Genomic DNA, 23,461 nt, shown 5'->3' with positions numbered 1-23,461 from the left:
ACTTTGACTTGGGGGGACCGGGGGTGTCAAAAATCCGATTCAACTTGTTTCGGGCGTTCGCGTGAAACCTGGAGGCGAAACACTGGTCCAAATGAGGCATTTATGTGACAATAACCCGACTTTGAGGGGCTGTAACTCTCAAAGCGCATCCAATAGGCAAACTTTTTATATTGTGACGTATAGGCCCATTGTTGGCCTAACTACCCTGCAAAGCACAGCTCTGTAGCACCTACCGTCTGCTTACGGTACCTCTTTTTCAAACTTGTACCCCACTTAATTGTCCCAAATCGGCGGCCATCTTTAGTCATTTTCATCAAGAAAATTTTCCGAAAATTTGTTTTTCTGTTTTGGTTAAATTTGAACTTGGGGGGACCCGGGGGTGTCAAAAATCCGATTCAAACTTGTTTCGGGCGTTCGCGTGAAACCTGGAGGCGAAACACTGGTCCAAATGAGGCATTTATGTGACAATAACCCGACTTTGAGGGGCTGTAACTCTCAAAGCGCATCCAATAGGCAAACTTTTTATATTGTGACGTATAGGCCCATTGTTGGCCTAACTACCCTGCAAAGCACAGCTCTGTAGCACCTACCGTCTGCTTACGGTACCTCTTTTTCAAACTTGTACCCCACTTAATTGTCCCAAATCGGCGGCCATCTTTAGTCATTTTCATCAAGAAAATTTTCCGAAAATTTGTTTTTCTGTTTTGGTTAAATTTGAACTTGGGGGGACCCGGGGGTGTCAAAAATCCGATTCAAACTTGTTTCGGGCGTTCGCGTGAAACCTGGAGGCGAAACACTGGTCCAAATGAGGCATTTATGTGACAATAACCCGACTTTGAGGGGCTGTAACTCTCAAAGCGCATCCAATAGGCAAACTTTTTATATTGTGACGTATAGGCCCATTGTTGGCCTAACTACCCTGCAAAGCACAGCTCTGTAGCACCTACCGTCTGCTTACGGTACCTCTTTTTCAAACTTGTACCCCACTTAATTGTCCCAAATCGGCGGCCATCTTTAGTCATTTTCATCAAGAAAATTTTCCGAAAATTTGTTTTTCTGTTTTGGTTAAATTTGAACTTGGGGGGACCCGGGGGTGTCAAAAATCCGATTCAAACTTGTTTCGGGCGTTCGCGTGAAACCTGGAGGCGAAACACTGGTCCAAATGAGGCATTTATGTGACAATAACCCGACTTTGAGGGGCTGTAACTCTCAAAGCGCATCCAATAGGCAAACTTTTTATATTGTGACGTATAGGCCACTAAAACATTTTATGCAAATGATTGTATACGAATGTAGTCCAGGCTATTTTTTAGAAATCTTCTTACGAATGAATGTAGTCCAGGCTATTTTTTAGAAATCTTCTTACGAATGAATGTAGTCCAGGCTATTTTTTAGAAATCTTCTTACGAATGTAGTCAGACTATTTTTAAAAATCTTCTTGGAATGTAGTCCAGACTATTTTTAGAAATCTTCTTACGAATGTAGTCAGACTATTTTTAAAAATCTTCTTGGAATGTAGTCCAGGCTATTTTTAGAAATCTTTTTACGAATGTAGTCTAGGCTATTTTTAGAAATCTTCTTTCTCTCTTTTGGGGTTTTTGCATGCCTATTTTGGGGTAATTTTTGGTCTAGATTTGGAATTTGATGTCTGAAATGGCATTATCTTTAAGATTTGGTGAGATGATGAGAGACCTAAAGGCGGAAGGCTAATTCTAAAAATAGTCGCTTTGTGAAGTGCCAAACTCTAGCGGATGAGTATAACCTGTAGTAGTCTACTTTCAATTTTAGTAGCTCAAAATTTTCATGGTCATCATATATTGAATTTTTTAGGAGACATTGAGAATTGGTCAGGCTTTCATTCGACATATTGGAAAGCTTTCAGCGAGTTTTCTGGAAAAAGTTGTAGAAGGTTGAATTTCGTGTTTTTACATGGGAAGAGATGGCAAATGAATTAGTGGAGTGAGTCCATATAGGCACATTGTTGGCCTAAATACCCTGCAAAGCACAGCTCTGTAGCACCTACTGTCTGCTTTCTTTTATTTTTTTTCAAAAATAGTCAAATCTAGGTCAGAACATGGATATTTCTTCATTGAGTTAATATTGCATTATCAGCTGACCCCATCAGCCGACTATATTCATTCAAATCACTACTGAGAAAAATTTTCTGTGCATTTTATTTTATTTTATAAAAAAAGCACATTCCAGGAAAATCTAAGGATGCCTACAAATATACAATTAACAAAACAAATGACATTTTCTACATAATGGGCCGGTAAACACATTTCAATATGAAGAGTAAAAGATTTTTAAATAATGCACTGTACAATTGAAAAAGGCTATACACTAAACATAATCATTATAACAAAGTCATAAAGCGACTATAATTAACAATGTTAAATAGGTAAATTATATATTCTATTTGAGTCAATCAGGCAAAAAGTAGATGCCAAAGCTACTTCCAAACTTTATTCAGTTTATTGGATTAAGGTTTAGTCAATCCTTGAAATAACAAAATACAAAAAGCACACATTTCTAAGAATTTAACAGTTCATTTCTGAATAGTCTGCGAAAACTATTTGCCAATTACTTTTTATAGTATACAGTTTAGTCAACATGAACAAATTTCTTCTTACATAGTAAGCTACATGGCATAAGCATAAACCACATTTGACAACATTTAAATAGTGTTGCCACTAATCCACTAAACTATGCACAAAGAGCCAAAAACTATGCATCTGAGCTGATGTTATACATAATATTGCAATACAAAGTATTTGTGCCTTCAGAATTCTTGACACCCTAAATTAAGTCATTTATTCCAATTTTACAAGGTTCACTGATAAATTTTTCAATACGTATTCAGCCTAATATGAAATTTAGTAATCTGTGAAATTTGAAGACACGTGATATTTGGACATAGATGTTAATAAGAGACTTATACTCAATCCACAACAAGGTGTAATCATTATGAGCTAAAAAATACTAAATAAAACTGGTAATGACATGTTGAATACAAGATAAAAACACAATAGGTATCACTTTCTATGATGATCCACCAATTCTTGCTTTCCTCACTGAAAAAATACATACAGAATCCACATTTTGAGCTCAAAAGTCTGACAAATTCAGTGTTATAGTTGGTTGTTTCTTGAAAATGTAAAAATTTGGACATATACATCTGGCTTGACTAAGTTAAGATTTGGTTAACCATTTCATTTTATTTGATTAGAAATATACTGAGGTAGCTTTTGTTTGTTTTTTTTTCATTTCTACTGAATTGAAATTAGTTCACCTATACCTACATTTATCAATGTTTTGTTGAATCTTTTCTGTGACTTTGGCACGAACTCCAGGAAATTCAAATAGAATACCAAATCGTATCATGGTGTCGTTTTCTAAAATCAACTTCTGTATATTCATTTCAACTTTGTTTCCCAACACCTCTGGTTTCTGAAAAGTAAGCAGAACTTTTTGTAAGTGGAACATATAAAGTTACACGAGATATTGTTCAATTACTGTACAAAGGTGAATATGATGTTTAACCTTGTGAATCTCAAGTCAAATTTATTTCACTGCGAAAAATATGCATCATGTGCTGATGAAAAATAAGGCAGTTATATAACACTTTTGAGGTAAAAAAAAAAAACAACCATTTCTCCTGAACTATCCTGCAAAAAAACTAAAAGCACAAATTCTGCATCAAAGATTCTCATCCCTGGATGTCCCAAGCCTGGTTATACATTAGCTATTAAATTGATGCACAAAAGAATAGACATAGGTGGAATTTCAGACAATAATAAATTTCAGTTGTTCTTTACCTGATTGGCTACATGTAAATGTAATACTGACTGATTAATATTAATAGCTTTTAATAAAGTTAATATAGCTTCTCCAGTTAAAAAATTAGATTCTACATTCAATGTCTTTAATGTTTTATTACTTTCCAAAGCTTTAGCCAGTGCCTGAAATTATAAAGTTACAAATAATACATGTTTGGGGATCTTCAGATATGGTTTTCCTTTCTAAAATTCCACGAGTATAATTTATGCAAGAATGTGATCTGAAGATTTAGGTCACAGCATGTGGCAATGTGACCTCAATCACTTCTGTAATAGAACTCCCATAAAAAGCAGATGTTTAACCAGTGGAATAGCTCAATAGGTAGTGAGTTGGATTTTCGCCTACTAGGCGATTAGGTGTCATGGGTTCGAATCCTCCTCAAGTTAAGAAATTTCTGTTGCCTGCGCAAGCTTTCACCTCCAATACTTAAAAACATAGTATTCTGTATTATCATGTCTGAAAAACTTCTTTGGGTGAGAAGGTACAAGGCAATATAGATTATTTTTGAGAGATATGTTGCATGTAAAAAAAAATAAAAAACAATCTTACCCTGGCAATTTTATCATTAGCAGCCACACCAGCCATTTCTAATTTCTTTAATTGAGTATTGTCTTTCAAAGCATCTGCTAATTGCTCTAATCTTTCAACAGACATGTTCTGTAAGAGAGAAAATGTTTGACTCTATGATTTTAGAGGTACTTAAAGCTTATTTGGTCACTTATATTTCAAATAATTGAAACAAACCTATAGGTGTAATAATAAATAGTCTACATATTTGATTCACAAGCTGACAGAGCTCAATTTCAGCTTTTTATCACATTTTATAAGTGTCAGAACTATTCACTCTACCTTGATCTTTATTTAATCATGACAAAATGCCAGATCATAATTCTGAAAAGTGGTACGGATTTAAAAACAATTGACTGGTAAAAGAAATACAAGGATGATTATATCCCTTTTAAGGAACAGGTTCGCCATTTTGGGGGGTTGATTTGAGTCATTGAATATATATAATAGTCTTCAGAAGTACCAGAAATGTACGAAAATTGCATAATTCCTCTAAAACTTCTTCAAACTAGGAATTTTACTGACTATTTTTATATGTCTTTTTGATACATCACAGGGTATCTTAAATTGACGAGTCATCATTTTAACATTCAACCTCTGATAATTCTAGACACATGGATTTGAAGACTCAAATTTTCACGGTGAGCTGTAAACACTATTACTGATTGTCTAGTCTAAAAAGTTCTCGTTTCTGAGACTAATTGATAGGTAAAAAAATGGAGCACCTATCCCTTTAACTATATTTAGGACAACATCTAATATAATAATAAATGCCTCAATGTTAAAAGTCTGTACCTATAGAAGCTGCCGCAAAATGTACCCACCTTAATATTATTGAGATTCAAACTCTTTAATTCAGGATCATTATTCTTTAATTTTTCTATACTGCCCTCAACATCTGTAGTATTTGGAGGCTCGCTGGGCAGTGGATTAAATTTCTGGGCATGGGCAGCACCTTAGCAAAAAAAGAACAATTGTTGTATTGTATATATACCAAAATGATTGTCATCTCTACAACATTCACTTGGCTTTATCAAGACAAGAAGTCTTTGCACATGTCTATGACAAATACTTAAACTACCCTTCTTAAATCAAGGAGCACATAGCTCAGTATTTCTAACATTCAGTCAACATAACATTAAAATTTATGAAAATCCATATTTGTCATAATTAAGCCAATTAACAGTTAAAATTTTTGTAAGCTTCTAAAATCCCAAAATAATGTCCTTACAATTATAAAGAAAAATTAATAAAAAAAAAATATTTACCTGTGAAACCACCCTCATGAATTTTTCTGTCTTCTAATGATGCATAATATTGTGTTTGTGTTAACATACTATGAAATCCAAGTACGGCTAAAAATATATAAATTAATATCAAATATACAAGATTATCATTGTAGATATATTATAATATCAAAGAAGAGGTTCAGCTGTGTGGGCTAGCTTCAAAATAAACAGAGCTACAAAATGATCTTTTCTTGCCCTGAACTCAAATCTACAGGGTGTTTGTCAACACTGTGGAGTCATTTTAAGTCAATTGCTTACTTGCTTTACGGCTGATAGAGCTAGAATTCTAGAAAATGTGGTATGAAAGTTTTGGCTGATGTTTTATTGGTCAAAGCTAACAAAACTGACATCTAATATTGTTTTATGCTAACAAAAATACTATGTACCAGCAAGATCAACTAATTCCTCTTCGGAAGCTTGTTGTAAAATATCATCCCATTCTGTATCAGTGGTACCATCATCATTTACTTGTTCTTCTTTTTTATTTTCTATCTTTTTTGGCACAAATACTTTCCCTAAGACAATTTAAGATACATTAGTACATTAAAGATGGGTCTCCTTATTTTTAGAGTCAAATTAAGCAAACTATTTGATTAATTGGTGTTTCTAATGTATTTTAATACAGATGTATTAGTATTCCAAATTCAAGTGAGCTTGTTGACTGTGTCACAGAGCATCATCAAGGAATTTTGAGATAGGAACAGAGATCTGAATTTAAATAGCTATCACTTCTTATAGTCAGCAGGGCAAAACATCTATAAATCTGGGGAGTTAATGGCAGCTTGACACAGAGATGTTGACAGTTGACTGTAATTGGCACTCCTAATTCTGTATTGAACTCTTCAGTGTGCATGTTAATATAATAGACATAATTATACAATACAATACAATAAATTATTTTCACTGTTAAAACAGTGCTCAACTGTAGAGCGATATAGAAATAAAACAGAACCAAAAAAAACATCTTGTTGTTACTCAGAGTTTCACGCTATGCGATCTTCAACTGACCTAATTTTCAGCCTGCGTCTTACTGAAATTCGACGAATTTATTACCATGTCTACACTTCTAGATGAGTTTGTGAAGCTCTGAGTACCAACATCATGTTTTTTTAGGTTCTGTTTTAATATTTCTAGACATAAGCATATAAATACCAAATCTACCCTTGCAGATCAAAAACCACTCAATCACTCACCTTTTGTTTCTTTAACATAGGGTTTATTTTGTTCCCAGTCCTTTTCTTCTTTGGCTTTCTTCTCTAAAAAGTCGAGCAACTTTTGACGTTTATAGGGTCCTGTAGGGCTTTTATCTGTTTGATCCTTTTGTCTTTGACTAGGTGGTAACAAGGAATTCTGCAATCAAATTTGCAAGCAACTGATTAACTAAACATCACAAAAAATTCCACGATGGATCTTTTTTCACTCATATATCTCTGTGAATTAATAGCTTTTATAATTTGATTTGTTACAGAAAATATGAATAAAATTACATGTAATACATATTGCACTTACATCAGGATCGAAATCTCCATTAAGTTCTTCTAATTCCTCTTGTGTTAACTGAGCTAGAATATCTTCAAGATCATCAAAGTCTATGTCTGGTACATCTTCACTTTTAGATTTAACAAAAGTTGACATTGTGATACTTTTCTAGTTCTCTTCACACTGAAAAAAAATATACTAATGATATATCTGAAGTAATATATTGACATTGACGTTGTTTTCATCTGTTTTATGACCAATTTTTGCTTTTTTCAGCTTGGTATGTCTTCTTCCAGTTTCTTTAAAATAAGAGCAAGTTTTAAATAGGCTTATACACTGGCATGTAATCTGCAATTCCAGATATTTTTTACCAAAAAATGCTGTAAGTATTGTAAAAAACATTCATAGGTGATTTCTTCTTTAATTTCAGGAACCACTTAAAATTGATGCAAATAAAAGCTAACAAAAAACCTAGTGTCCAAAAATTAAGTTAGAAAGCCTCTTTTAAAATCCGTTGAAACTTTTTAAGAATAAATAAATTCAGTCATTACTTATGTCTCTACTGATACCGTTTAACAGTCAACAGAATTAAAATTAACCATACAACTTAATTTGTATTCTTTCTAAAATCCCCAAAACAAGATTATACAGTATAATGACACATTGATTGACTCCTACATGTTTTGTTTTTATTATTTTCTCTAATACACAATGGTGTGTATAGTTCTATTGTTTCATTTGTGAGGGGTCAAACACAAATAGTGACTACAAAAATTTCATATATATATAAATAAACATGGATTCCTCTATTTGCATTCATTAAACATTTGCCATTTCTACTAGAAGCTACAGACAAGCAAGAAGCCAGACAAGGCAAAAATACAAGAATTCTTACAATAACCTGCAGTAAGAAAACCTGCAGTAAGAAAACAGGAATGTTGTATAGAAGTATAATGACCTGTATTAATATGTAATACATGCTGTATACTATATGATCATTGTATACTGTGGTATGTCATTATCAATGATATAATATTGTGTATTATGTTTAATCATCATAATATTACACTGGTTACTTATAATATCCTTCATAGATCATCTAATCCAGGATTTATTTTTCTATTTCTTTTACTAAGGACATGTATTTAAGCTTTAAGCAAAAAGTTTAGTTTTATTGCTATGCTACTTATTGTCATCTTTCAGATATTGCTTAGAGTTTGCCACAACATGTATAGCCTTTTAGATTGTCTGTAGCAAATCAAAGTCTGATAAGGTAAGATAACAATTGAAACTAGTTTAGTTTACTTTGGAATCTACAGTTTGACCAAGAACATCATTCTTATGGAGGAGTATGTCAGTAACCGGTTGAAAAACTGGTTTCAAAATGCCTTCTGGCAAACTAGATACATTATGACCTTACATATGTCCATTACATTCAACATTATTTCTTAAAGTGAGGTCAAATTTTAAAAAAAACACATGACAGACTACTATGGTATACTGAAGTATACTTGTGGAATATACTTCAAGGTTCATTAATTTCACAGATTCAAAGCATCATCAACAGACTTAACAGAAAACTGTTTTTCAAAAACATCCCTCAGGAGATGTCCCATTGAACAATTACATTCTTTTCTATTCACTGCTATATACAACAAGTGTTTTTATGTAATTGATGCTGATTTGTTACAATATCATGTTATTGTACAATTTATAGATATGGAATCAATAACTTTGTCATTGACATCTTGGATTACTTATAAAAAAAATAATTACTGGTATTGTAAGCACATTATAGAAAAATAGGATGAATTGTATAAATAATGGTACATAAGCTTACCTTCCTAAGAGAATCCAAAATGAGTAGCAAATTCTGTCAAACTGACAAATGTTCATTTATTAGTAAATAAGTTCACATGTTTCTTAGACATTCCACCCAGATCTAGCCAGGCTAGCATGTCAACATTCTCAATCTTATAGGTCAATATATCTGGCTTACATACAATCTTCTTGTTGTCCAGGAAAACCCTTGGTCTATTTACAAATAGTTACAAAACATCTTCTAATCTGCACACAAAAAACTTAGCTTTACTCTGAGAGAAACACTCAAATAGCTACAAAACAAACCTATTTTACACAAAGCTATTGCTTTGTATCCAACTTACTACTGCTCTATACTCAAAGGGATATCATATTGATATTTGAGTTGATTTTTCTGGAAAATTCATGGACATTACAATTTGATTAAAATGCACATCTTGATGTTTCTTGGGTTTTTTCTCTCTTCTTTCTGTGTAGGTTACTACACAAGCCAAGATTGAATTTGTCAGGAATCTTTTTAAACAGAGACAACCCAAGGCAAATGGTATAAAGAATTTGGTACCCTAAAAATATTTCATATCATCTGATTACTCAATTAACATTAAACAAATTTAACATATTATATAATGCAAATGACTCAATAATTATGATTTTTTTCATAGTTTCGGTATGAAATCACTGAAAATAACCAAAAAAATTGACCAATATATTAAACCTAGAATATTGTTTAAGACTAAACCCGTGTTTTTCTCATTCTGAATACTAAATATTTGGCAGTTGATCAGTATTGGATAAACATAGATAATCCTGTATAACCCACCTCATTTATAATATATCTTATAGTGAGATACAAGACATAGCCAGCCAGATGCTGCCAAATATAACTCCTTACCATAACATTACCCAACAACAAGGTCATGGCTGTCTCAATAGAAAACAACTAGACACAGAGATTAACCTTGGTGCATGTAATAATATTTCCTCTTTAAATTCAACTACTGCAAAATTCAATTTTCAGATTATATTCAAAAAGCTTTCAGACCAACAAAAAAATATGTACATACTGCCTTCTGTACGTATACCCAGATCTATAAAATGTACCAAATGGCCTATAATTATCTTGCAGGTATCTTCAATGGTTTCAATTTATTCAACCTCACATTTAGGGAGATTCCAATATTGCCTATTGCTATTCTCTTTTTTCAATGACTTTAAATTCTCAGTTTTAAAAAAATACATATTAAACTAGATTTCAAAAACCATACCATGATATATCTAGTACACTATATTGGTTCACTGTCAAACACTTGTATACACAGCTTTTGAACTAGTTATATTATGTCATATATCAATAAGAAAGTTTAAAATCTAATATCCAAAATATCAAGTTAGTGTATCTTTTTATAACTAGATCAAAATAACATATTATGATTCATAGAGAAATACACTCTATATTATTCATTTCATTGACTTTCAAGACTTTCTGTTTTCATATTCAAAAGGCCTTTTGTTAGTTTACAATATAACCATAGCTTAACTAAGTACCTTGTGAGTCTCTTGAAAGTAGATATTGTTCATAATATATCATATATATATATATATATATATATATATATATGTAGGTAAAATTACTTTATTAAAATGATCATACTGTTAACAGACTCTGCTTAGTAATTAGTTGTAGACAAAATTAATATTGGTTTTCATATTTTTGAACAATATGAATATCACTTATATATTGACATTGTAGTTATATCATCAAGAGCAATTGCCGTAAAATTGTCAGGATCAAACATTGGATCTCCAGGTTTTAGGCTGAAGGCAGGTATCCAAATCAACCGAACACTTCAAACAAGCTACTAAATGGATGATATATATTGCTTTGAACGATTCCATAATATAGATGTAACCATATAGTTTGAAATCTAATACATCTAATCTCCTTTCTCTGATATCTAATAATTTATAATGTTAGTAATGCCTATTTTCATCACATTATATTTCAGTATGGCTGATCAGTGCTCTTGGTTGGAATTTATACCAACCTCTGAAGGTCTTAGAAGACTTAAAACTATCTAAACTTTAATCACTCTTCAAAATCTTCTTCACAAACTCATAGTCCTTATAATACCACAGTGACAGTCAAGTTTATTGAGGACAAGCCAATAACTTACACAAGACAAAAAGGTTTTCTGTTAGGTGAAATGTAAACAAACCAGTTAGACATCAAATGAATTCTAATTGTGGTCCAGGTTTGTCAGTGAGTGAAGACTAATCACTCTAGGAAGTGAATGATTAGTATATACTGAATAAAGTATCGCCCTTTATACTAACATTCAAACCTTACTAGTATAGTAATATAGTTCTATATATAGAAATTATTATCAATTGACAATTGTTTTTTGTAAATAACTGTTCTTACGGACCTTAAATGGAAAGATGATATAGGCCATTGAAGTAAACCTAAGAATCCAAACCAAACAAAAAAAAGAGTTAATTTTGGGATTATTCTTTAAGAATAGTTTAATATATTTCTTTCTCTAAAATACTATATTATTTTTCAGCCAGACCTTTCTAATGCAATACAAATGACAAATTAAGCTATTTATCCTCCAATCTAGATGGCTAAGAGGAGGACCCTCGAGACAGAAAGAATGAAAAATTGTGTTTGGTGCATTGTCTGCCATTCTAGATGTGAACTTTTTCACGCACGGGGCAGTAGTGCTTGGATTGCCCCACATCAATTAAATCCTAGCTACGCCTCTGCAAATTCCCTTTCAGCGTTACTTGAAAGCCTGGATGCATGTCAAGAATTATCTGGAGCAACCTTTATACTATTTTCAATTCCAAATAGCTCCAGCCCTGGACTTTGGTGTGGACAGGTTCTTCAAGCATGAACTTTTTTATCAATTTCAACCTTGTCTATTGTCTACATATTTGACTAGTTCCAGAAATTGCTAGTAAATCCAATTTAAACACTTTGATAAATCTAGCAACTCTTGATCAGAAAAACAACTTACTTATAATTACATATACTCTTTCAAACAAATGACAGTCTTATGAATAGATAATTTCTTAATTTTACCCATAAGGTCGTACTTAATAAGAGTACTTCAGTACTAGGTTTAAGTAAGCCATTACTTAAGCCAATAGTATCTCATACTTCTCTTAGCAATGTCAATAATTTGTAATAAAAACTCAATACTAGGCCTATTTACCCACTCAAAGTTAGCATTATTAATATCGTGCAACTCATAAATAGATATGTGTCATAACAAAAATAAAACACAAATTTACTATCAAATATTATTTCCTTTGCTAATATGCCCTAAAAAATAAAACTCGATGGATATCATCAGAGTCAAATGATGATGGATTAAGCTAAATAGTAATTATGTACAGTTGCATATTCATACCTTCCTAGACGCCTGTAAAAAGTATATTTTAACTCTTCTCTTCCTTACAAGTATCCGACATTTACCTTTCAAAACAACTCCGGTTAACCAGACTATCTTACCATTTAATTTTCTTACAAAAAATTATGAGGCGTGGTCTTTTCCATATTATTTTCGGTCTGGATGTTCAAGAAGTATCGTAGCCGGTGCTTCTCACTTTTACGAGAATACCTGAGACTTGTACTGATTTGAAAAATTTAATATTATTGACAATTCGTACACTACAAAACTGTGAAATGTAAAATTTACAGTATACAATTGTGATAAACACAAAATTAACGAAAAACATAATATTCGAACTCGACTCGTCAAAGGTTCGTAATTGTTCGGTAGTTTCCGCGTTGCTGTGGTGATTGAGGAAGCCAAGATGGCGGGTTAGTTGCGTGAAAACAAGATTGGAAGATGAATAATTAATGGTAAACAGTTCTCAACTAACTTTCAGACGCGACTCACTAATTGGTCAAATTAATGAATAGGTAAGAATAATTAAACGGTGTGAATTAATTGGATTCAATCACGAAATAGCTTGAATAATGGATAATTTAAAGCGAAGTTTGTTGCTTTCTTGTTTGTTTTGTTTTGATATTATTAAGTTTGTTTGTTTTTCGGGTCATCATTTCTGATTATCTATGTTCTTCATTTTACAACAATTACTTTTTTGATAATTAGGCCTTTAAGAACAATTATTTTGGCATTGCATCCTGCACTTCTTAAGTTATCTAGATCATTTTTTTCAATTTTTAAACACAACAAAGTCCAAAGAAAAAGACAAAACTTATCAGAGATAGTTTTAGTTTAAGGACAACAGCTAAGTCTAGAAATTTCATAGTGCCATCAAAAAACACAGAGAATGGGAAAAAAATGAGCTTTCTATTCTGGTTGTTCAAAAATCGATGCAATGGATGGTTTTCACAAATAATTTGTTATTTTTCATTGGATCTGAGGAAATAAGAATAAGCTATTCAAATGTATGTATTGCATTTATCAATATTTGGAAGACATAGTAACTAAAACAGATGATAGAATAATTTTTGCAAACTGCTGCTAAAATACAATAAAATATGAATAAATTTAGAAACTATATCGATTTACATTTCCCATTTGCTTGAAGAGAAATTTTTTGATTTGATTATGAATTAGGGTTGCAAGAAATAAAAAAAAATGTTTTTGTGAGATTGAGTCAGAGTACAACTTTCTGTTGCAAAAATTCTGTTATCAACACTGTCAGTTTGTTTAAAACATAGTACAAACACTTAACAAATAAAGCATATACCGGTATTTTGATTAAATCTTGATCTGTCTCTATTTATTCTTTATACCATTCAACATTAATCTTGATTTTTATCATTTACAGATAGTGAGTCGACACAATGGAAACAGATAATCCAATAAGCCCCCAAGAGGGTTTACATAACCAATTTAATATGGATCATAACATGAACAGTATTGATGGTTCCCCTGAGGATCCAGACAGGAAGGAAATGCCAATTATTGATGCTGCTAGATTAAAAGCCAGACTCTACTCTTATGCTCCTCAACAAGCCCCTGTTAACACCAGAGCTTTAGTTTTTAGAGGTGTAACTCGAAGCCAAGCAAAAAGAATGAGCATTCCAATTGCTCCTAAAATAGAGCCATTGGTGAGTAAAATTTATTTTTATGGCTTAAAGTACAAATCGTGGGTGACCGCTTAAAACCTTTTTGGTACCGTTTGAAAGCTCGTAAAAGCGCGGATCTTGTCATCATATCCTCGTATTCTTAGCTTGATTGTAAATAACTCAAAAAGCGCTAATTAAAAACAATATATAAACAGTCAGATTTAAAACCTCGTAAAATATATTATTATACAAGGTTCAATGTTCCTTTTCTGCGGATGAAAATGAAAAACCTCGTATACTGTATTATTATACGAGTTTTTGGTTCAATAGGCCGGAGATCTCGAATTGTTAATACGAGATTTATATTTTCCAAGAATGAAAACCACGTATAGCGGTAAAAAAAATAATTAAAAAGATTTTAACAAAATACGCATACAAATAGTTTTTTGCGTTTTTCTCGAAAAGTAATTCTGCATCAGATAACATTATACGAGGTTTCAAGCGGTCATCCACGAAATAGTGATTGACTGAAATTATTTAATGAACAGGGTTTGCTTTATTAACCCAAAAATTCCATATTCAATTTAGTTTTTATGTCCAATGATATTGAAAAGGGTAGTATTCAGGTTTGGACAATACAAGGACCTGTCCACTATAGGATGAGCAGTGTTCATGTTAGTCAGAAATGAAGACAAAAATAATATGAAAGGCCTTATGCTCTAATATTATTTGTTACAAATGTCTAGATACAAGTATATTTAAGCAAGCATATTGTTTTATGAATGAAATAAATGTCAACTATTTATGAAAATTCTGAAACGTGCCTATTTTTTCTGTAGTCAAATATGCAGGAAACATTTTGTTGCACAGATAACCTTATGAAGATTCATTATGAAAAATCATTAACTTTTTACAGCCCAGTTTACAGAGATTTCAAGAAAGAAACCAGCCCAGTTTCATTCAGAAGAAGAATAGAGAAGCATTAGAAGCTAAAGGAGTTGTAATTAAAGATGAGGTGTCTTCTGCTAAGAAAATGAGAAGGTCTGGATCAGTTGAACCATTAGAAAGACCTGATGGTACATCATCACCTCTCCCTAATCTACCTAGTGACCTGAAATTTAAACAAGTAAGTCTCTCTTAGTTGCACCCAGTCATATAAATATCATCTTGACTTGTGCAAGATCTCAGTTTGGGCTTCCCTTAACACTTATCAGATTAAAATTGCTTTTCTGCAGAACTCAAGTCTTATTGATTCGCGAACGTTCAAAGTTAAAATGATAACATTATTTACATGGTGGGAGCACAACTTTAATTTTCAAGAGGTTTCTAAAATACATTTGTTTGTCTGTTCAGGATCCAGTTATACCAAGAATACCTACCCCACCTAAAGAAGACATATCACCCAGAGCTAAAGTATTTACTACTGCTCCTTCTGTTCCTGCTTCAACCAGACCTAAATGTAAGTCTTTCTTTGTTTTTTTTTGTAAGCTTATATAGTTTCAAGCAATCAAGTTGAATTTCTTTAAGTAAGCCTTCAAAATTACTGGTCTGAAATTGACTTCTGAATACTTTCATTCATTTCTTGGTCTTTTTTCAAATCATTGCCAAGCTCATTTGATTTTACTTATTTTGTTTTGAAATTCAAAATGTCAAACTGCATCCTATTATCTTGATGTGCATTATTTAGGTTAAGCTATGACTATATATGAGTATATAATTCATGACTTGATGTTTACAGCCTCTGTTAAACTTACATGTTTTTATTTCTAGTTGGTGATACCTATGAAGGCTTAAAAGATCCACACAAGATCATAAAAATAATAAAAGAGAATCCTAAAGTAGGATTTTTATATTTAAGTCCAGCTGTACCCAAGTCATCAGTCAACTCTCATTATTACAATCTAAAGTAAGTCATTGATCCTCATTATTGCTTTCTAATAAGTAATTTATCCCCATTTTTACAATCTGAAGTACGGTAAGTCATTTATCCTCATTATTACAATCAAAAGTAAAGTTATTTATAATGTAATAAGTTATTTATCCTCATTATTGCAATCCAAAGTCATTTATCGTCACCTTCATTATTACTGTACCATTTATACTAAGTTATTTATCTTCACCTTCATTATCACAATATAAAGTTATTTATTCATCTTTATTACCGTACTACAAACTTAATAAAATCATTTATTTGTATCTTGCATCAGTTGTACAGTCTAATGTATGTTATTTATCAGCACTGTTACAATAGAAAAGAAGTCAATATCTTCATTATTACAATCGAAAGGAAGTCATTTATCCTCATTATAACAAAGCAAATCTAGTGTTCTCTAAAAAATTCAAGCTTATTCGAGTTATGTGTAATGATTTATTTATGATTATAGAGTTGTGAATCATGAACATGTTAACAAACAAGATCACTGTACTATCAGTAAACAGGGTGTGACCAGAATGAGGTCTGATGATGAAACAGAATTTATCACACTAGATAGATGGCAACAAGAAGTGAATTACTTCCAAAAATTAACCAAGGTAGGGAACTAAGTGTATTTCTAGTTAATGGAGATTCATTGCTCCATCACTGGAATGGTCTAGTACTGGTTAGTATTTGTTGCTTGTGTGGTATTGGTCCTAAGAAATTTTTTTTTTTCGATGCAGTCTCAATTGATTTTAGGACTGTGTTGGTTCTTCTCCTATGGATGCTTGGTGAAGCATAGAGTAATGTGTTTACTTTTATCATCTCTGAAAATTCCCTATGGTGAAGAGGATTTTGTTTGAATGTCTATAAGTGCAATTTTACTTTATTGATTTCTTATCGATGATTACTTTTCCAGATTCCAGTATTTTCGTTGTTTAGAAAATGGAAGGCATTTAGTGTATGGCGTAAAAATGTCCGCACAAAGAAAATACAAAATTGTAAAAAATCTCTCAACAGTAATCTATTTATTGTTAATGCTGTAAGTATTTTGTTTATTTCTTGAAAAATTCCTGAAGAAAGTATGGTTTAGAGAAAATCATGCAAAATATGCAGAGATATAAATCAATGAATTATAGACTGTAGTTATATTTGTGCAGTTTATGCTCTCTGTTTTTTTGTATAAGTATAATGCCAGCAAGATTGGATATAATTTGACAGGCAACAAAAACACTCTGAATTTACAGAGGATCTTCTCTGCAATACATATACAGTTTGATATACTGTTTGATATTGATAGAAAGTATACCTGTCTATAAGAGCTCAGTTGAAAGTTCATGAGTCAGTAATATGACAATTTTCAGATATTTATTGATGAAGAATACAATTTTTCAAATATTTTTTCAGTCATTACGACCAGCCTTATTAAATGTGAGAGAAATGTGTCATCGTATTAGTGAGATGGGATTATGTCAGATAGATAAAGATCATACTTATGCTCTCAATGAGTTTAAAGAAGCACAGTTTAACCAACTCAATGATGTAAGTAAATTTAGAAAGTTATAAATTCTTTAGTTTTTGTTTGATACGGTTAAAATATACACATCAGTGAACTTAGGAATATGATAACAGGACCTAAGAGTTACTAAGAGTTTCACATGGTACGATTTTCAGACAACTGACTTATTTCAGCTTGAGTCCCTATTGAAGTTTGACAAGTAGTACTTGAGTATCACTAAAGTCTGTAGTCTCCAATATACATGAACCAAGGTAAAGTACATTGAATGATGTTATATTGTAGGTTGCTGGTAGACTACAAGATTTCCGTGAGTTAGTAAAGGAAGTAGTACGTAGTGCCTGTAGGACAGCATTATTAGAAGCTGGTTTTACACCTGATGATTATTATTATGATGGTGTAGAGAGCCCTGGATTTTATGGTTAGTTAGGCTTATTCTTCTTGCCTAGTTTGTTACACAAATTGGGCCTTTAAATATTTTGGCATGGTTTCTCTTTTTTATGGTAATTCACATAAAAAGTCTATTTGCTATGCTTTGAATGAAAACAAGAACCGAATGACCCACATGTTATATTTTGTAGGTGATATGCCAGGTACAGCCTCAAGTTATTTAATGCAGAGTAATTATGATATGGATATATATGGTGAAGCCCCAGATAAAATGAATTATACTGATCAAGCTAATAAACGTGCTGAATGTAAACGACTTATGTGGTAAGTGGTTTTTAGTCTTTTATTGCTGTATTTTAAATCGCTCTTCCTGATATTTCAATAATCCATTTTCAGACATATCTTTATGTTGCCATCTTTAAGATTTAGAATTAACAACATGCTTCATATATATATATATATATATATATATATGAATGAGATATACATAATACACATAGATAATTATTAATGGTTTATGATACTACTCTTGTCTTACTACTTGACAATACAAAAATATTAATAAACTAATTGTTATCAATTTATGTGTCTACAGTTGTTCATTTTCTCAAAAGTTAAAAGCTATGAAAAATTTACCTGAAACTTTCTTGTATATTTCAGTTTTATAAGATTAGCTGATTATTTGATAGTTAATACAATGCATGTATTAGCTGTTAATTCAGTCTCTACATTACTCAATTATCTAACAGAACAATTAGCCAATACACCAACATTAGCTCAGATACAGGGTAATGAACCTGAAGTTGAAAAAGTCAAAGAGGAAGAAGACAAGGTTTGTGCCGTTTTGTTTTTCTTCTAACAACATTATTAGTTTTTATAAACCAACATATTTGGCACATATATTAGCACAATAGTTTCTGTCTGCCTCTTTGTTTGTTATCATCGAGTTGTGCCAAGGGAAAAGGGAAAAAGCCTACCCCTTTTGCGTTTGTCATGGTTAAAATGAGTGACCAAAAATTGGATTTGATCAACTCCTATAAAACATGACCTTCTGAGTGACCTTTTGAGTCTGTTCCTAACAGTGATGATATCCCATCCGTATGTCACAACTGATGAACAAGTAGGACCAAAAATTGGATTAGATCAACTCCTATAAAACATGACCTTTTGAGTGATCTTTTGAGTCTGTTCCTAACAGTGATGATATCCCATCCGTATGTCACAACTGATGAACAAGTAGGACCAGATTTCTTGGGATAATAAAACCTATGTTTGTTATGGAGAATTCCAAAGTTATACTCATATTCCGTTCCATCTCTAATGATATTTTTGTATTAATTTCAGGAAGAGGAAGATGAAGTTCCAAAATTACCACCCCTGTTTATTACAGAGTTTGTCTTGGAACCAACACAATTGTTATTCGCTCCTGATTTAGATGACTTCCAGGAAGGTCTTCAAGAAGTGATTAAAAGGTTCCAGGATGCTGTTCTTAGTGTACAGAATTTAGTTCCTGATGCTTACTTTGATGCTTTCACTAGGTGAGTTCAGAATATGATGATGGAATTAATTTGTTAGATTCATATTGATTCATACAATTTCATATAATGATTTCCATATTAAGATGAACAATTAGCGTGAATGAAAGTTCAGTTTGCATGAATGCCAGATAATGAAATGTACTTAAAAACAAATGTGTTAAAATGTACTTTGCCTGTTTTTGTATAAGTGTCCAACTCTTTAGGTTATGGCTCTGAAGATAAGAGTTGATTTATTACTATATTTTCTGCTATCTCTTTCATCTGTTTTCATTAGCTCAATCAGATGTAGAAAAATAGAGTTAAATTTCATATCAATATTATGAAATAAAAAAATGATTTTTTTTGCAGACCTATAATTAATAACAAGTTTGAGGAAAAGAATGTTGGTGATGGACCTAGTCTGTCCACCATGTTTGAAGATGATAAACATTTACAAACCATTATTTACAACATCAGGGTATGTGTCTCTGGCATTTTCAACCATTTGCAATATGTTGCTTAGATTTAATCGCATGAAGTCACTGTTGCACAGTAAATACAACACTTGCTTTCTACATGCTAGTTTTTGTGTAGAAAGAACTGATTTTCATGAACCCATTGTATGTATGTAATGCTTTATTTTGCAGGATGCCATTAATGCAGCATTCAATGCTGCCAATCAGTATGCTGATACATTTGAACCATTCCGAGAATTTTATCGTGAAAATGAACATAAGGATTTAGACGGTGTCAAGAGAGAAGAACATGGTATGTATTTTCAGAAATTACCAGTCCTGTCTGATTAAAACTCTAAAAATGTCTTGCAGTAATTTTTCTTTTAGTTAAAATGAGCCAATTCTTGTCTGCAAAAGTGAATCCTAGATCAAAATTTACATTCTATAAAACTTGAAAAGTATCAATTTAGGTGACTATATTCATAAATATATATGCTGAAATATTCAGCTTCAAGAATTATAAAGCAACAGTGTTTATGTTGATGACTAAAAAGTTTTTCTTGTCTATTACAGAGGTCTCATTCTTCGCTGAGCACCTAGAGAAATATCATAAACAACATAAGATGGGTGAAAGTATTGTAGAAAAACGACCTATTGGAATGTTATTGGTAGATGTTGTTAAAATGAGGAGCCTGCTCATCCCATCTCCCCTGCGCTGCCTTGATGTAAGTTTTATTGTCACCAATTATTGGACCAAAAACATTGCCTTTCACATGCAAATGCAAAATTAAGCACTTGTCCTACAATAATAAGGTCCATTGTTTCATCCCTTCATAGATGAAAAATATTCGAAATTTGGAAAAAAGGAATTTGAAAAAGATTGAGTGTTGTCGTTTCTCAAAAAGATTAAAGACTGAAGAAGTACATTTACATTTTATTCCATAATCAAATTTTTCTTTTAGTTAATTTAATGGAATTTGTCTATTGTAGGTAATAAACAACTTATTACCAGTTAAGGCTCGTAAGGAAGTAGATCGCTTAATAGCTGAATTACAGGATGGTCAGTTTAAATTAGAGATAGCTCCAACAACTACGATAGAATTTGTTAAAAATCTCAACTTCTTGGATGAGATACAAGTCAGGGTATGTACTTCAAGAAAAACGTCTGAAAACTTTAATTGAAGTTTTAAGGGTTTGATTACAATATTTTGATGTCTTTCATTATAAAATGCAAAAGGTTGTCTTTATGTGAGCTTTAGTCAATTAGATATTACTAGGAAATCTTTGTATTGTAGATTGTTCTCATTATTAACTTCTCACCAGACCATGTAAATTACCCTCCCAGTTAAAACCCTCCTGTAAATTTTATTACAGATTGATCCACTAGAAAAAGAAGCTATGGTAGTAAAAGAAATGTATGAATTAATAGAACAGTATGATGTACCAACTCCACCAGAAGATTTTGCTGTGTATCAGGTATTATAACATACTGTGTTTAACTGGACAGCTTTCCATCATTAACTCCATTTAAGTACACTTCTTTAAACAAACGTTCTGAACTTGTCCCATCCAACTTTAATATTTCTATACCTGTCTTCAATTGATGTATTGAGCACTATTTTAACAGTGAAAATATTTTATTGTGTATTAAATCATAAATTCAGTATTAGAAGCTGGGATTATTCTGATAGACACTTTGCTCGCTAACATAGGCTTCAGGATTAATCTTTTCACAATCACTTTCATATTCATCTTGATTTTCCTTGTAAGCCTCCATATTAAAACTTCCTGTCTTTATGATTCATGTACCATACATATAAGATTCTAATTGTATTCATTTTAATTTTTCAGACACTGGGACCATCTATAACTAATGTACGTAATGCTATAGATAAAGCATTAACAGAACGAGATGCTAATATAGATAAATTCTGTAATCATCTAGATAAAGATATAGCTGAACTAGCTAAAGATGTGAAGGAAGTAAAGAGAGAGGCACAGGTAAATATATTCCATTCCTAGTGTTGTGATACAGTTAGGTAGAAGTACCATGTCCATGTTTATCATTCTTGTTCTAGTCTTAAGATACCCAACTTTGATAATATGCCATGATTCAACCAACTGGAAATTGGTGTAACTGTACAATTGTATCGGGAACAGTGTCAAAATGATCATCAAATCTATTACAATAGCAAAAGTTTCAACATTGCCCAAATTATGATTATGTGCAATAATACATTATCAAATATGAATGGTGACAGGAAATATTGTATCAATGTCTTAAATGCTCATACAAACATGTTGTATCTTTCCACTACAGAATCCTATGATATTAGATGCCAATGCTGAAAAAGAGAAAGTTAAAGGATTATTAAAGAAATTGTTGAATCAAATGGATGAATTACAGAAGAGTGCTTTCACTTATAAATCTTATCAGAAAAACTTTAAGGTAAGTAAAGAGAATGGCTGAGCAGTGTACAGTTTTTTCATCAAATGGTCAACTTGAAACAATGGTCACTGCATTTAAAGCTGATTTTTTTTGTACAACATTTATCATATATATATGCAGCAATTTTTATTTTTATTGATATATTGTGAGCTTGAAACATGTACTTCTGCTTTGTTCAACTGTATGCGATATGGAAAACAATGCTGTGAAAAGACATGATGGTTGATGAGTAAGTCAACAAAGTGACCAATGGGAGCTGAGATGAGTTTTAGATTCCATTCAGGTATCTTTTATGAGACATCAAAACTAATAATCTTGATTTTAATTCTTTTCATTTCATTACATAAACCTTTATTTTATAGGTGGAAGTAACCAAATTTGATGCACTAGAAGAAGCCCATGCTGAGCTCAAGTTGAAGGAGCAGCTTTGGAATGATTTGGATGAATGGGATAATCTCTTACAAGAATGGACTGAGGTAAAGATTTAAGATTAACTAATCAAATTTGATGTCATATTGCCATATGCTATCATTATTGATTTATCTGAGGTTATGAGAGCCTTCCACATCAATACCTTTGATGTAACTGTTTGATGAAATGTTCGAAGTGTTACATCAGAAATGAAATGATGACATTTCACTGACGTATTTATTTGATCTTTCTTTTGCAAAATAAATTTGGTTTTGATTCAGGCCAAAATAAACAATTTTTATATGTATTTTTTCAGAATGGAAATCCAAAGACTAGTATGTCTACAATGAGATAAATGAGGTAGTCTGCATTTCCAGATCTTGATACATAATATTTAACCTACTTAAGTCTGTTGTGTATTTTATTTTGTAGTCTCCATTTGATCAGTTGAACCCAGAAGAGATGAACACCATTACAACAAAATATTCTAAGTCTGTCCTTCAATTAGAAAAAGGTCTACCCCCTAATGGAGTAGTACCTAAGCTCAAAGAGAAGGTAGAAGTTATGAGAGAAAGGGTATGTTTATATTTTTATATCTTGTGCCTAGACCTTTTTTCTAGAAATTATGGTTTTACCAGTTTTCCAAATTGGAAATTTCAATGCTGTTACATTAATTGTATCTTGTTATATGAAGCTTTTCCATATTAAAGAGCAAAAGTACTTCCCCTTGCTTTATTTTTGTTGCTGACTGTATGAATATTC

The 23,461-nt window shown here is 31.8% G+C and overlaps 2 protein-coding genes across 2 annotated transcripts; one reads left to right on the top strand and one right to left on the bottom strand.

Annotated features, from left to right (window-relative positions):
• Nucleotides 1-2,155: 2,155 nt before the first annotated feature.
• Nucleotides 2,156-7,331, bottom strand: LOTGIDRAFT_227355 (hypothetical protein; the record flags this gene model as incomplete). Its single annotated transcript, XM_009056376.1, has 9 exons — nt 2,156-3,074; nt 3,303-3,450; nt 3,819-3,962; nt 4,390-4,497; nt 5,232-5,362; nt 5,676-5,762; nt 6,083-6,211; nt 6,890-7,046; nt 7,206-7,331. The coding sequence occupies 9 exons, from the start codon at nt 7,329-7,331 to the stop codon at nt 3,043-3,045; spliced, it is 1,062 nt and encodes a 353-aa protein (XP_009054624.1). The 3' UTR covers nt 2,156-3,042.
• An 8,469-nt stretch (nt 7,332-15,800) lies between these two features.
• On the top strand, nt 15,801-23,407 carry LOTGIDRAFT_144909 (hypothetical protein; the record flags this gene model as incomplete). The annotated part of the gene is made up of 17 exons (XM_009056375.1): nt 15,801-15,952; nt 16,431-16,578; nt 16,881-17,003; nt 17,369-17,503; nt 17,763-17,898; nt 18,071-18,191; nt 18,528-18,699; nt 19,212-19,405; nt 19,754-19,862; nt 20,032-20,152; nt 20,413-20,564; nt 20,830-20,982; nt 21,214-21,315; nt 21,691-21,840; nt 22,160-22,288; nt 22,651-22,764; nt 23,132-23,407. The coding sequence occupies 17 exons, from the start codon at nt 15,801-15,803 to the stop codon at nt 23,405-23,407; spliced, it is 2,487 nt and encodes an 828-aa protein (XP_009054623.1).
• Nucleotides 23,408-23,461: the final 54 nt, after the last annotated feature.

The sequence above is a fragment of the Lottia gigantea genome, assembly GCF_000327385.1.
Source record: "Lottia gigantea unplaced genomic scaffold LOTGIsca_271, whole genome shotgun sequence".
NCBI lineage: Eukaryota > Metazoa > Mollusca > Gastropoda > Lottiidae > Lottia > Lottia gigantea.
The sequence above is the reverse complement of the archived record's forward strand: the minus strand, read 5'-3'. Positions and strand labels throughout refer to the sequence as shown.